Source organism: Lagenorhynchus albirostris, chromosome 4 (genome assembly GCF_949774975.1).
Source record: "Lagenorhynchus albirostris chromosome 4, mLagAlb1.1, whole genome shotgun sequence".
NCBI lineage: Eukaryota > Metazoa > Chordata > Mammalia > Artiodactyla > Delphinidae > Lagenorhynchus > Lagenorhynchus albirostris.
The window spans coordinates 29,827,661-29,843,208 of record NC_083098.1 but is presented as its reverse complement, the minus strand read 5'-3'; the positions used below and the strand labels follow the sequence as shown (position 1 = coordinate 29,843,208).

At 36.2% G+C, this 15,548-nt stretch overlaps 1 protein-coding gene across 5 annotated transcripts in view; it reads left to right on the top strand.

Moving 5' to 3' along the window:
- LRBA (LPS responsive beige-like anchor protein) overlaps positions 1–15,548 on the top strand; it is a 730,232-nt gene that overhangs the window by 687,388 nt on the left and 27,296 nt on the right. For all 5 annotated transcript variants that reach the window (XM_060147738.1, XM_060147737.1, XM_060147734.1 and 2 more), the window contains 3 exons: positions 3,302–3,364; positions 8,367–8,522; positions 14,668–14,835. In XM_060147738.1, the coding sequence (XP_060003721.1) occupies positions 3,302–3,364; positions 8,367–8,522; positions 14,668–14,835 (387 nt within the window). The remainder of the gene's footprint in view (positions 1–3,301; positions 3,365–8,366; positions 8,523–14,667; positions 14,836–15,548) is intronic.

Genomic DNA, 15,548 nt, shown 5'->3' with positions numbered 1-15,548 from the left:
TGGCGATATTTGATTAGAGAATAGATTTCATAACAGTAGAGAAGGTAGAAATCAAGGCAGGTATAGTATCTCTATTATTAGGCCCTTTTAGTCCCTTTTCTTCAAACGAACATATCTTACAGAGGTAAATGTGTATGCAAATGACATACTTATATTTTGGGACCAAAGATTATAATTTGATTAACAACTGTGATTTCTTTTTTGTTTGTTTCTTTCTCTAAATACGACTCGTTAGAAGAAGAACATGCTGACGGTGTGTTCTGCAATGCACACCAGAGGATCTACCTCTGCTGTGTGCAGTTACCCTTAGAGCTTGGCAAAAGCACCAATGTGTGTGGCCTAAGGGCCCCTGCAAACCATGCTTATCCTGGGTCGTTAGATGTGGTGGCTCTGAGAACCTCTTCAGTCTAAACAGAGTGACAGTACATGTGAGGAGGGACAAAACTTTTCAACTGCTAGAAAGCCCTGAGCACTCTCCACCTCTATCTTTAGTCTTAGGCTAGCAATGAGCTAGCTCAGCAGGAACTGAACTGGCTCAACCAGAGGGCTGCTAGGTCTCCAGCTGATACTTAGTCGTTAGGCTCTCTCCCTCAGCACCGATGACTGAGCTCCTGACACACCCCTTTGGAGCAAGCCCATTTCCCTGGGCTCCCCTTAGTATCAGTACTTGATTGTCAGCTGTTCTCTTCCCTACTCCACACTTTTCTATAGATCTGTAAAGTGATTTGGGGGCCGCATCCCTCTGCTGGAGTACCACATATGGTACATCCACCTGCTCTGAGCCCAAGCTCACTTTTCTGTAAGGTAAGAGCTTGGGAGACTGCATACGTTTTGCCAATTCTTTGCCTAGAATTCTCCCTAGTGGGCTTTCTCTGGGTCTGTACCTTGTGTCACTGGTGGTTTTTGTCCCCATCCTCTGGCTTTATAGTACGACACAGCAACTCTTCACCAGATAAATTACAAAGAATGATAACATATGGAAATACACAGGTGATTCTCTTTCTACAGTGTGATCTCCAATTCTCAATACACCTACACCTAAAAATATTAAGCATCCATTTTGTTAAATCTGTGCCTCATTTCAGGTATGTTTATTTACATAAATCTGATCTTTCATCCTATGTTGTGCTGCCTTCACCTGTCCGTATGCCTTGATTTAAAACAAATGTCAAAACTTCCTAACAGCTTTTTTTTCAATGAATATCAAATTCATGTTGCAGTTTTTTTTAGTTTAGATTCTGGTTCTTTTCTGAGGTTCTGTGATTTCCATAGCTTGTTCATTAGACAGCTAGCTCCTGTCAATGCAGTGTCTGAGTCCTGATTTAGGGGAAGAATCATCTTTATCCTTCCATCTCACTCAAAGGACCTTGCAGAGCCTCTGAAACAATAAAATAAAGGCACCTAGTGTCTAGAGAGCATTTTGTAGGTTCTGAATACTGTTTTAATCACTTCGCACATATTAACTCACTGAATCCCCTCAACAACCTTAGGATGTAGGTTCTATATTTAGGCTGAAATTGCCATTTCTGTAGGTCAGAAAGCCAGGTATTGGTGATTTCATGTGGTTCAACCTAACCCATCTAACCTGTTTTACAGAGCAGGAATCTGAAACACCGAGACAACATAATTTTCCCAAGGTCACACAGGCAGTTAGTGGCAGAACTGGGATTTGAGGCATGACCAAAGATAGTTAACCTCCTAAATCTCTTTCACTGACAGTCTGGTTTTAATGTTTCTATGATCCCAGATTCTCAAAGTCGTAGCGAAAACTTCTCAAGGTATTGGTGTTGATTGGCACTGGTATTGCTGGAAGTAAATGGCCCTGTTGGGTAAATCAGGGGCTGTGGTGCATTTTCCCCGATGATTCCCTATATGTGCCCTGTGATTTCCTTACTGGCAGAGCTAGTAATCGGCAAAGACAATACCTTCAGTAAAAGAGGGAGTCATATGCCTTCCTTTTTTCATCTACTTTAATGTCTTATATATACTCAACTCTAATTTTCAGTGCTAATATTGTACTTACTCAGGTTATTTTATCAGTATTAATGATCTTCCAAAAGATCATTGAAAAATCCTTGAAAAGTTGGCATTTACTAACAGGGGAAGTGCTAACATCAGAAATTTAGAATTAATCTAATGAACACATTGGAATGTATCCCATTTTTATTTTCAGCCCCTCAAGGACAGTCAGAAAGACTTCTTAAAATCTGATGATAGTAATATCATCTTAATCTTAGTATCTGATGATATTAAGCAGAGCTCTAATACCAACCAAGCAGTAGTTTAAATGCTTATGAGTCTATAAAAGGCAGATGTGGACCAGATTGAATGGCTGAGTTATTGGAGGAAAATCATTTGGAAAAGGACCGAGAATTTAACTCTCAGATTTACAAAGCTGAAAAAGATCATCTATTCTAAGCCCTTCATTCTGGGGCTTCTGATTTGCCTAAGGTTGCACAGCTGGCCAATGGTCACTCCTGCTTCTCACAGCACTTCCTCTCCACCTCAGGTCCTTCTGCCTTTCACAGGGAAACAGCCTACAGAATCTCTTTTCAGTCACAAAATATAAGTACATCTGAACCTTTAGAACTATTTTGAGAATTAAACAAACTGTTCTTAGTATGGATTGATTTTTGTTACTCATTTGCTTCTCAGAGTATTTTTAAATTGAAACTATGGAAATATTAAATATTAATAAAAGTTTTTTTAAAACTGCAATCAGATCTTTAGGGAAACATTTCAGCCAAATGCATTTAACTAAAACATTTATCTGCAGATAGCTTTCTTTATTTTTATTCAAACTTTCAATTGATTGATTTTACGTGATGGATGAAACATTAAATGCTCCTTGGCTTAGAGCTTTCCCTTTCTCCATCATAAATTGACGTTTTTGTGGCTCCTTTGTGCTGCAGCATTCAAAACTGCCTTTTTAAGAAGTAACAAAAAAATAGTATTTGCTACAGTCAGCAGATGGTTGTCACATTTTGTTTTCAGTGCGCCTTACCACTTAATTTTGTTTTGTTGCAGAATCAGAGGTTGCCAGTGAAGCATCTGCTATAGCTTATGGCCTAGGACTGGAGCCACTGCTGATGGCACATGTTCAGAACAGCACTAATCTAAAATAAATGTTTAATAAGCTAGCCATAGAAGCACCTGGAATTTTTTTTCTTTAAATTTTACAAAACTGTATGAAAAATTTGGAGGTTAGAAACAATTCTACGTGAGATTCGACTTACACATTTTAATGTAGTTTAGTATATGAAAAATAATGCTTTTTTTTTTTATCGTTTGTGAATTCCAGCTCATCAAGGTGCTGTACAAGACCAGCCATGCCAGCTGCCAGTGGAAATCGATCCTCTCATAGGTCTGTCACTTCCTTCTCTCTTTGCGATTCATTAAGCTCTGTATGGTGGCCCTGAAGTGTAGATTACAGTTGTTTTTCACTTGCTGGTTGCTGGGAATGGAATTTTCCTGATAAACCATTTGCATGCAAATTGGAATGCAATGAGCTGTGGCTATGCTGGTATTTCATCAACTCCCCCTCGTTGGTTTGCCTAATTTGAACAGGCCTAGGACGCGTGTCACTGAAAATTAATATGGATGCTGTAATAATGTGTGATTGAGAATGCGCATGAAGTTCTGTCAGGATAATATTGGATCTTTTCATCACTCAGACTTGTTGATGAGCAGGAGCGAGGCTCGTTATGATGAATTGGTGTACCAGTAATGTGATGGAGCGTCTTTGCTCGGGAAATTTTCATAATAACAGTGGGGTTCTTAGCAACACTGTGTTGAGAAAAATAAAACTGTAGTGCCAGGGTTTCATCATTAAAGGAGATCAGTCCTTTCTTCCTGGACGCTCCGTTCAATCTGAGGGGATTAATGTGCAATTGCAGAGCAGTTTCAAAGTTGAAATATATGGCCCAGCCAATGGCAGTGTTAAGGTATTTGTATTCATTTTCCTAGGGTCCTACAGCCCAATAAATTGCCATTGGAGGTTAAACTTGTTCAGGGTGAAAAAAAAAAAGAAAAAAGGAGGAGCCCAGAAAGAGCCATTGGGATGAAATGACTGTCTGCAGCAGATGACTTAGAATATATAATTGCTGTTGTGCTTTTTGAATAGGTTAGTTGAAAGCTCCACTTTAGCATTTTTCAGCCTATAGTGGGGATTTCAATTGTGGCCCCACTAAGAGTGTTAAGCCTTGATATTGAAGATTTTAGTCAATAACTTTTAGAATAAAAAACTTAATTACCTAGCTGCAGGGGTATGCTACTAGCATGGATGTTTGGCCTGCAATTTTGTCAAATTGCCCTGGCACAAGTAAATTTGTTAGTATTTTAAAGTTTTTAGATAAAGCATATGAATAAGCTCATTGATTATTTTAAAATTCAAGGTGTTCCCTTTGTGTATGTCACCTTTTTTTGTCTTTAACACTATTGTTTCAGTGGAGAGCTAAATGACCACCATTTGCAGATTAATTATCAAGATGAACTAAAGTAACCTTAAGCTCAAAACTAAGTCATCATTTCCCCAAATATAAGCAGAAATCTAAGAAGTAGCTATCTATATGAAGGCTAATTACTACCCTGCTTCCTAAATCTTATTTTGCTTTGAGTAGATATGATTTGCCGTATATTTTTTAAAAACTTAAATCCTCACTTGCGTAAAGTTTTAAGAGTCAGGAAAATAATAAAACCCATTTGCTGTGCTACTTAAAGCCTGATTTCTGAAGTATAGAATCATTGTCTTAAACCTTGACAATGAATATCATATAGCATAAAGTCTAAATTAATTCAGAAATTGTGACCCTTTAGACAAGGCATGGTGAACTTTTTTGGTAAAGGGCCAGATAGTCAATATTTTAGGCTTTGTGGGCCATAAGGTCTCAGATACAACTACTTAAGTCTGCTGTCATAGCACAAAAGCAGCCACAGACAATATATAAACAACTGAGCATTGCTGTGCTCCAGTAAAATTTTATATACAAAACCAGGCACAAGCCAGATTCAGCCTGCAGGCCATAGTTTTCTTCCCTACTCTAGATCATTGGTCCTCAGACTGTTTGCTCCTGTATCCCTAAAATAATTGTTTAAAACCACGTACCTTCTCACACATTTTTAAGTTGACATCTGAAAGTTTAAATGTGACATCATCACAAGTTTAAGTAGTTACAGTGGTTATTGTTTTTGGCATAGTGTATAAAATTTTAAATACATCCAGTAGAATCTAAATATCAAAGTCACTTGAGAGTCAGCATTTTCTGTTTTAAAAAGTGCATGAAAAAGCTTTTAACATTTGAAAATTTTACGTATTCCTTTCTCATCTTGAATTTATATTTTCATTGTACTTTCCTTGCACAATTTTATTTTAACTTTAGAAAATTGATTACCCTACTATACTGTTTTCAGCAATAAAAATATGTATGTAAATGTAAACATTGAAATTTCCTGTGACCATAAGGCTCAGCTCAAAAAGTTAATCTGCATTGAGTTATTACAAATATTATTAATACACACTTATTACAATTTAAAATTTTAATAAATATTATTGAACATAAAACACATATTTATTGGAAATAGGAGATACAGCTTTAATGAAGTGAATAGGGCTTTTCTGTTCATGTATTCATGGATAAACATTATTTGTTGCTGAATGAGACAGAATTTGTCAACAGTTCTGATCTTTTGGGTTTTTTTTAATAGATGGAAGCTTTGAGGAATGTTACTCACATAAGAAAATAGATGGGAAAGGAAAGAGTCTTATTTTAACAATGTCATTCAAATCGTTGAACTCTTTCTGAGTTATGTGAAAAAATTCACAGAGTGATGTATTATTAAGGATTACTTTTACGGTCTATCATTAAATAACCATTTTAACAATCTATCACTGAAACTTATTTTTAATGATCTATCAATTGACAGCATGATTAGATCCTCCTTCCCTTTTATAGGAAGCAATGAATTGGAAACCACCTGCCCTGCAGAATGATTTGATACCTAGGCGTTCACCTTCCAGCATCACATCAGTATTTTGAATTGGCCCCTTTTTACTATGGTGCTTTACCTCAGGGTAAAAAAAGAGATTTTTTTACCCTGGGGTAAAGCACCATAGTAAAATTCTATCTAGTGGAACAAGAGCATGCAAAAACGGAGGTAAGAAAGGAAAACTCACAGGAGAGTTCTCAGGCAAATCTGTTTTAGGCAAGAGAACATATGAAAGTTGAGGAACTAGAAATTGATTCCCTTAAAACCATCTGTGCCTGTGTGTTCCTTGGGAAATCTTATACCCCAAGGGATATGCATGTCCCAGTTTGAAGACTGCTTATCTAGACAAATATACCTAATTTTCATCAAATAAAAATACTTTCCATATGGAATCTTAGGAAGTTTACTAGAGAAAATAAAGAGAGATAAAGGGAAGGCAGTTGGGAGATTATATCGATTGGATGGATGGATGGATGGATGGATGGATGGATGGGGGGTTGCAATGTTAAATTATAAGTAAGCACTTATTTGGAAAATAGATCATCTGAATGCTGAAGGGGCATCAGCCTTTACCCATGGGTACTTTGTGGTCATTCAATTCAAAATTATGCACATGCCCAGATCTGTCAAATTAGGTCCTCCCAGGAAATCATGCCAAAACGACGAGTGAAAGTTTGTATCATAGGAGCGAAAGTCATATAAACATTGGCAAAAATAAACATTGTTGTAATTTTCACGTGGAATGAAGAACTGTAGTAACCCGTATAGAAAATACTACATATCTTGTCTTTAATTGCTAGGTTTCTTGGAATTAAAAAACTAAATGGTATCACACAGCTTCACTGCAGTGAGATGCTAATGTCTCTCCACGATACACTATGATACATAAAAGCTTTTTTCATCTGCCAGCAAGTTCCCTTTGTGTGGAAGGAGGTAGGGAGTGATTCTCGGCTAGAATCGGCCCTTTTTACTACTGCTATCACTTACTAGCCCATTAATCTCCCCAAAGTATATGAAGCCTATTATCAAATAGTATCTAATAATCCTACATGGTTAAGTTGTATAGTGAGACACTAGCAGAATTTTGCAGTATTTCACATGTATATGAATGTTTGCTGTGTTGCGTATGCCATGAGGGCGAGGGATATTTTATTCCTCTGTATTCCAGCACAGGACTGGAGAGTATTTTGAACACTTTTTTCTTCCATATTACTTTCTGAGCCTTCTGTTGAATTGGCCATACTAACTTAGTTACTACATACAATGAATATAACATAGATATATTTCTTTTTTTAATTTTTATCAACAGTGCATCTATGGTATTTTTTTCCCCAAAAAACTGCAAACTATGGTACAAAGAACATAATAATCAGAGGCAGAAATTTATTTTGTTTGTTCTCATGTCTGGTATGATCAAGTTTCTTTAGCAGTGTGAGAACCATAATTTGTATGGAAAGTTGGTGAAGAAATAACTCTTAGATCACTAGCAACAAAGCTTTCTATCTGTTTGGCTTCATAATGCCAAAAAAGGCATCTCAGTGAGAATTCCTTTGCTGATAATGACACACTTGATAGTGTATTTCTGGAGGATTATTACTCTTCACATGTGCATGATGTTGCTCTGTGTCTGACCTTGTGCCTCGTGACAAAGCCCATCTCAGGTGCCCTGTAGCGCTTTGAAAACACACTGCCAGACTGGCTTGTTTTATTGCTTACAGGAGTAAGAAAGTGGCAGTGTGCTATGCTTTGACTTCTTCAATTACAAGTATCTTTAATAAATAGTCATTTTACCCTTTCCTTACATGCAAGTGCAGCTGTAAACAGGGGAAATGGGAATTCACATGTAGTCAAATTAAAGACCTGTTAAAGCCAAAGTAGTACAAGATGCTACAATATTTCAAATATATGACATTTATATTCTAGTATCTCTTCCTTGTGACAGAAAGTTAAAGGTAATAGATTGTCACAACATGAATCCATTCTCATGACAGTAGATGTAATGAGATTGTCGGAAATACAAACCTAACTGTGATGCGATCTGGAGATTCTAATCTAGTTTGGTCCTGCCCAAGAGCTAGATAGAATGTTCTGAGAATTGTATACTATGTATTTTAAAATTGTAGTGTATTATTGTTTCTTTCCTCTAGGCAGAATTTTTTACTGAGCTGTTGAATTTGGCTACCCTGTTCTTCCGGCAATCAGATTGTGTTTTCCTACTTGGTTTTTCAAATATTACTATATTGAATATTAAAGATCAGATATTCTTATCCTGGAATGTATTGTCTCTCCTTCCTCAGCCCCAACTCCCAGTATGACAAACTATGGGATGTCTTTGTGCATGTGAGTTTAGGAGGCTTTTTTTTCTTCCTCTGTTCTCATAGCCAGCAATACAGGAATGCACAGGAGGCAAATCACTGACCTTTTAGACCAAAGTATTCAAGTGCATTCCCAGTGTTTTGTCATCACTTCGGACAACCGCTACGTTCTCCTCTGTGGCTTCTGGGATAAGAGTTTTCGAGTCTACTCTGCAGACACAGGTAACTTCATCATTTCTTCATCAGTGAACTAAAGTTTATGACAAGTGATGTTCAGAGGCTTGAGAATGCTTTCTCATCTTCTTCCCTCTAAAAATTACAGAATTCTAAAATTTGTGAAATAAAGACAGTTTTCTCCTTTCAAGTAATAATCTACTTTGTAGTCCATTATTAAGTTAACTTCAGAATGCTTTTAAGAGGCAGTTTTTGGTAGGCTTGTCTCCCAACCTTCATACTTGCAGCATGAACGATTCATTTCGAAAGCATATCCTGGTATGTAAATACTATATGCACGTGTATATGCATAATCTTACGGCAAGTGCACATACTTATAGGGGTATTTCCCCACCTTGGTGTTATATAAAGGTTATTTTTTCCCTACTGGAAATTCTCAGTAAGTGTATTTCTTGGGAGCAGATATCTTGCCTCCACACAATTCTGCACAGAATCTTGCTGAAAACTGCACCATCATGAAGGAAAGTAGCTGACTACTGATTTTGTGTGTGACAGGAGGTCTTGTTAAAAATATAAAAGTTTAAGTATAGGACTTCCCTGGTGGCGCAGTGGTTGAGAGTCCGCCTGCCGATGCAGGGGACGCGGGTTCGTGCCCCGGTCCGGGAAGATGCCATATGCCGCGGAGCCGCTGGGCCCGTGCGTGAGCCATGGCCGCTGAGCCTGCGCGTCTGGAGTCTGTGCTCCGCAACGGGAGAGGCCACAACAGTGAGAGGCCCGCGTACCGCAAAAAAAAAAAATAAAAATAAAAAAGTTTAAGTATGTATATTCATTTGCATGCATCTTCCCAAGGGACAAACCAAACTCAAATCAGTATTATTACACAATATCCAGTCCAGTAAATGGCTGTATATTTTTGCATATAGGAAATTGAGAACATTGAAAAATTTAATGGAGTCTCTTTAAAGTATTTTAGAAACTGTTAGAGGATGAAGTAAACTTATAGTAAATATGTAGTTGTATATTTAAAATAATTAAAATTAGATATTAATGCATTAGAACTTGATAGATACTGTGGAAGTAGATAGTTCAACTAAAACAAGGATCTACAAATAAATATCTTGATTAAATGTTGTGGGATAAGAAATTTTTAAAAACGGAAATTTCTAGTTAATTAAATGTTTTACAGCAAATCATCTTTCAGTTATGTTAATAATCTCTATAAAATGTATGAGTCCATGCTCCTGCCTTAGTAAGTATAGCATATTAAAAAATTAGTTCTTGGGCTTCCCTGGTGGCGCAGTGGTTGAGAGTCCGCCTGCCGATGCAGGGGACGCGGGTTCGTGCCCCGGTCCGGGAAGATCCCACATGCCAACAGAGCGGCTGGGCCCGTGAGCCATGGCCGCTGAGGCTGCGCGTCCGGAGCCTGTGCTCCGCAACGGGAGAGGCCACAATAGTGAGAGGCCCGCGTACCGAAAAAAAAAAATTAATTCTTGGTTATCCAAGGAGTTTGTCCTAGGTATATTTTGATGATAGCATTGTAACAATAGCAATGAGAGAGTAGGGGAAAATAGTTAAATATGTACTGTGCATAGAATAAACCCTAGAAGTTGTTTTCAGGCATGTCCTGTTTAATTTTTGTTTTATGGAATTGATGATCTAATTTTCTCACAATTTCCATCTTTATTCTGTAGAATAAAGAAAGAAAGAAAACATTATCATTCAGGTCTTTCTGATTACTTGGGTTTTTACTAGATGTTTAGGTCTGTGAGGTTGATTACTATTGAATCTAAAACTCCTCTGGAACTCTTTAAAAATGCAATAGGGATTGATAAGCTTTCCTAAAATATATTTATTATTATAATGAATTTTCTCTGATTTAATTATCAGATTTAAATTTTAACCTTTTCTTTCACTATTATGGTAATGACAACCTTGGCATTATTTGCCCTCAAACTGTGGTCCCTTCTCACACAAACTTTCAGATTAAAATTGTTACATCCTCTCACAAGTTTTCCTTAAACATTCTTTTAGATTGCATATTGTTTTTTATACATTAAAAATTATTTTTTAACTCACAGTAAAATTGATTTTTTTGGTTATAGTTCTGTTCGTCTGGGTATTGTATACAGTTATGCAGCTGCCACCACCACCACAGTTAAGACGCAGAGCAGCTGAGGTCCCCCAGAACCCCCTGTGCTGGTCCTTTGTGGTCAGCCCCTTCCCTCAGCTCACCCCCCTCAGAACCGCTGATGTAGCTTTCATCCCTATAATTTTGCCTTTACCAGAATGTCAGAAAATGGGATCATATATATATCAGCCTTTGGTTTTGACATTTGAGGCTTTTTGAATTTGTTGACATTTCATACCATTTTAAAAAGACGTTGAATATTAATATTTGTAAAGTAAAGCTAACCTCCCTTTTACGTAATACTAATAATTAAAATAATTCTTGTAGTCACACAGTTCCCTAGAATTTACAGAATTCCTTCTTTCTCATACATGATATTGTGTCAGCCTGACAATAATCCTATGAGATACAACAGGTGTCCTTCGCTCCATTTTTCAGGTGATGAAACCGAGGTTTAGAAAGGGTAAGTAACTTGTTGATATCTGCATAGATAATGGTGCTAGAACTGGGCATTGGAGCCAACTCCTCGGACTTCAGGTGTGGCATCTTTGTGACTATACCATGTTATCTCATATCAGTGTTACCTGTTTAAAAACTAGGTTCCTAGAGCATCTGCCATGTTACTTTACTTAATAAACTAGATGACGTTCCTTCCCCTTTCCAAAAGCCTTCTACTTTATTACTTTTTAAAACATGCATATGCGTGTGTATGTATGAAACATTTTCTAAGAAGTAGCCTCATTTTAAACTTCATTTCAGTGGGACTGACTTACCACGTACACTAAAAATATTTATACTTGCCAGGAAAGTTGTGAAAAAAATCTCAAATGATAGTTCTAATATCTTTCTTAGTATCTTGTATACAAACTCTGATGCTAGTTTTATTTTAAATTATTTAAATTTTAAACGTGTCTGTGTTTTTATGATAATAGGAATATTAAATATTTTCTCCTAAGTTTGGCAGAGACACAGGGAAAAATTGTATGATCAATAATATATAATGGCATAGCTATCACAAGTGTTGAATTCAATTATATTTTGGCACATAAGCCAAAAAAAAAAGTCCTTCTCTTATTAGATTTGGCGGGGCAGGGAAGCGGGGGTAGAGAGAAACACGGTTGTAACAGGAAATTCTTTAAACATAAATCATGTTTTCGGGACACAACCAGAACAGCAGAGGCAACAATAAAACCTTCACTCGGCAGTGGGAATTATTTTCAGGCCACATTTTAGATTCAATGGTGCAGAGTCCTGAGCTTGAATTTTTTTTATTTGTAGCACAGCTGTCAAATAAAACATTAACTAGAAAATTTGTTCTGTCAAAAAGAAGATATTCTAGTGCTTGTGGTAATATTTGATATTAGTGTGTGGAGAGGTGGACTGGTATTAAAGGAAACAAAAAATAAAGGTTGAGGAACACTTATGAGATTATCAGAAAATAATTTACCAAAAAGAGCAGCAGGTATTTATATGCTGTGATTTATTTAGGAGGAGTGAACCTCAACCTCATAGCAATAACAAATATTGCTAAGGAAGGCTGCCAGAAGAGGAAAAAGCAAACTGAAAAAAATAATGTTTTCCAAAGTTGAGCCCAAAGGATAAATTGTAGAGAATGAAGTTAATTTGTATTAAAATATGAAACTCTTTAGATGTAAATACTTAAATGTCACTCCCTCATCTCCATCTTCCAAGCAAATAGCTGCTCCTTTGCAAGCCTCCTGGCATACGTGGAGCATTTGGGTTTCCTGTATGCCATGACCTCAAGTACCTAATTGTAGTTGCTTTACTCATCCTCACTTCTACAACCCACTGAATTGATGGGTATCACATCTTAAATAGGCCTACTCTAAATAACCCATTTAAATCACTCCTGCAGTTGACATGCTCTCAGCATTTAGTATAGGCTGAGGCAGAAGTCACTGTACATACAGAAGTCAAAAACATAATCACATTACGGGGTGTTCAGTTTTTTCAGTAGTTAAAACTCACTGATTTAACCTTCAGTTTTCGAATGAGAGTGCATTCAGCTCCCTAACTTTTGTCTCATCCTTAGTAAGGCCTGCCTCTAATCTAACCCCACCCAATTTACCCCTAAACCTCTCTACTTTGTCCTTCATATAAATTGTAAATGATGCAAAAATTATTAGATTTTTAATATTTAATTTGCTTTCTTCTTTTCCATTTTTTTATTCTAGAAAGTCTTGACTTCTTCTTACCTTATCCTTTATTGATAAAAGCTAATTTTTAAAAATGAATGTTTTGGTGTTAATTTAAAAGGTTGAAGAAATTCAGAAGTGAACATTTTTAACATTTAGCAGTTAAAATACCTGCTTTGACTAAAGTCTTTATCCATGGGAGAAAAAAAATGTCCTTTATTAATTTTGCAGTTTGAGATTGATATGAGTCTAATCTTAAGTTACTCTTAGTAGACTGTGTACAAGAGAAAACACTGTATTTGACTTTCCATCTGATTTGGATAAAGTACATCTCAGTATTTTACTTGTAAATTTGCAGACTTTATAATAAGCTTTTGGTTTATTAAAACCAATAATTTAAAAAATTTAGTGGAAATACTTTTAGTTCTATGTATTGTTATCTTGAAAAGTTTATACATGTAGATACATGTAGATACCAATACTTAATTGAGACCTTAAGCTTTAGAATAGGTTATGATATGTTCCAAGTTAAACATATAAACTTTTTAGGCATACTTATTTTTTTCCAGCTTAATGGTTTTTATCTTGAACATCTGAATTGTATTTTTTATGACCCCACTGAAACGCTTATTTGAAAAAGAAAAAACACTCATGCTGAATATTAAGGGTAGACATTCTATGACATTCATTTGTAGATTCTCTAGACATTTCAAAGAGAAACGTTAGCTAGAAACTATAGGGAGAGAGTGGAAGGGCTGCTATAGATATTTAATTCTTTAGACAAGTTTGTGTGAATTATAAACACCATATCTGATTAAGCAAAACAAATCTAAACGGTTTTTTTCTCACACTGTTATATGAACAGTTCATCCTGTGTTTAACATCCTAGATACACAGTAAGTTTACTGGATACCCCCGTCCTCACCCTACGCCTAATCATTACTGTTAAACTGTCATAATCTTAATTTCATCATCCTCCCGCCTCCCCAGGAACTTTCATCCTTCAGGCAATTAAAACAAAGAAAGAATGACCTGGCTCAGATTGTGGTGACAATATGTTAGTTCTTTTATCAAAATTTAGTTCATGTAAGCCTGATTTGAAGAAGCTGGGGAAGGGTAAGCTGGCACGAAGCGAGAGAGTGGCATGGACATATATACACTACCACATGTATAAAATAGCTAGTGGCAAGCAGCCGCGTCGCATGGGGAGATCAGCTCGGTGATTTGTGACCACCTAGAGGGGTGGGATAGGGAGGGTGGGAGGGAGGCGCAAGAGGGAGGGGATATGGGGATATGTGTATATGTATAGCTGACTCACTTTGTTATACAGCAGAAACTAACACACCATTGTAAAGCAATTATATTCCAATAAAGATGTTAAAAAAAAAAACCAGAAGCTGTCCAAAGTGGCTAATACTGTCCTTGTATAGATCACTTTGAAGAATAGAAGAAGAAATAAATTGGCTTTACTAATTCAGAGATGGGTTTGTATTAGTGAAGTTTGAATGATAGAGTATCTACAGAAAGGCAACTAAGTTTTGCTTTGTTTTGAATCATACAGAGTAACTTAAATTGTTGAAATGGTTCCAAATAAGGGTTTTCCTGGGCCTGCTTTAATCAGTAGACATGATACATTTGTAATTTATAGGAGCTATGTATAATAACATTATTAGTTGAAATAGTTTTAACATATGTCTTAAATGTGACTATCACTCTTCAATTGATTTTGTGGTTGTTGTTAACTATTCAAAGAAAACTTTTAGGTTGGACCAGGTCAAATTTTATTATAAGATCGGAATTATCAGAATCGGATTAATACAACTTCATTATCTTCTTAAGTGAAATGGTCACTGGAAATTTTTTCAATTTTTTAAATAGCAGTTTTAAAGAAAATTGTTATGTATTTCAGGAAAATTGATCCAAGTGGTGTTTGGCCATTGGGATGTCGTCACTTGCCTCACTCGTTCAGAGTCATATATTGGGGGAAATTGCTACATTCTCTCAGGGTCACGTGATGCAACCCTTCTGCTCTGGTACTGGAATGGAAGAAGCAGTGGGATTGGCGATAATCCAGGCAGTAAGTACAATTTATTTTATAAGTAAACTTTTACAAGTGATGTATAACATTTTGCAGTGAAGTTACCTATTTCATCATGGTGAAAGTGAAACTGAAGTATCAAGTAGTTTTAATTTCTTAGTTATAATTTAAGAAAGGTCTGGATAGCCTTGTTATTAACATTTTGTGACCATTGATAATTCAAATTCAAGCATGAAATCTCAGTTTTCATGTTATCGGTTATTCTTATGATCTGAAAATACTAGTTCTTCACTGATAATGGCCGTCACCAAATAAAATAGGTGTTTCATTCACAAACAATAAGATATAACATAAAAGAGCAGTCACACATTATCTTGTTTATTGAATTCATGTTTTAAAAGAGCAAAAACATTATAATTTCATGGACACAAACCAGTCTTTAGAAAAAATATGCTTTCATTTACGTATCAAAAGATAAAACAGGTCATAAAAGGCCAATACGGAATATTCAAATTGGCTCTTGGTTTTTCGGATGGGAAATGAAAATGTTCACCAACAGCCTTAAACATCTTTATGAAACTATGCTGAAGGCAGTAAAACAAAAAATGTGTAACCATTTAAAATTGTAATTCACAGAAGGCAAAAAAGGAAGCAGCTACCATTAAAACCAGTCGCACACAGCTGCAGAAAAGAAATGGCTTTAGAAAAACACATTAAGAAGTAGGAAAAAACAATTAAAGGGACCACCTGAA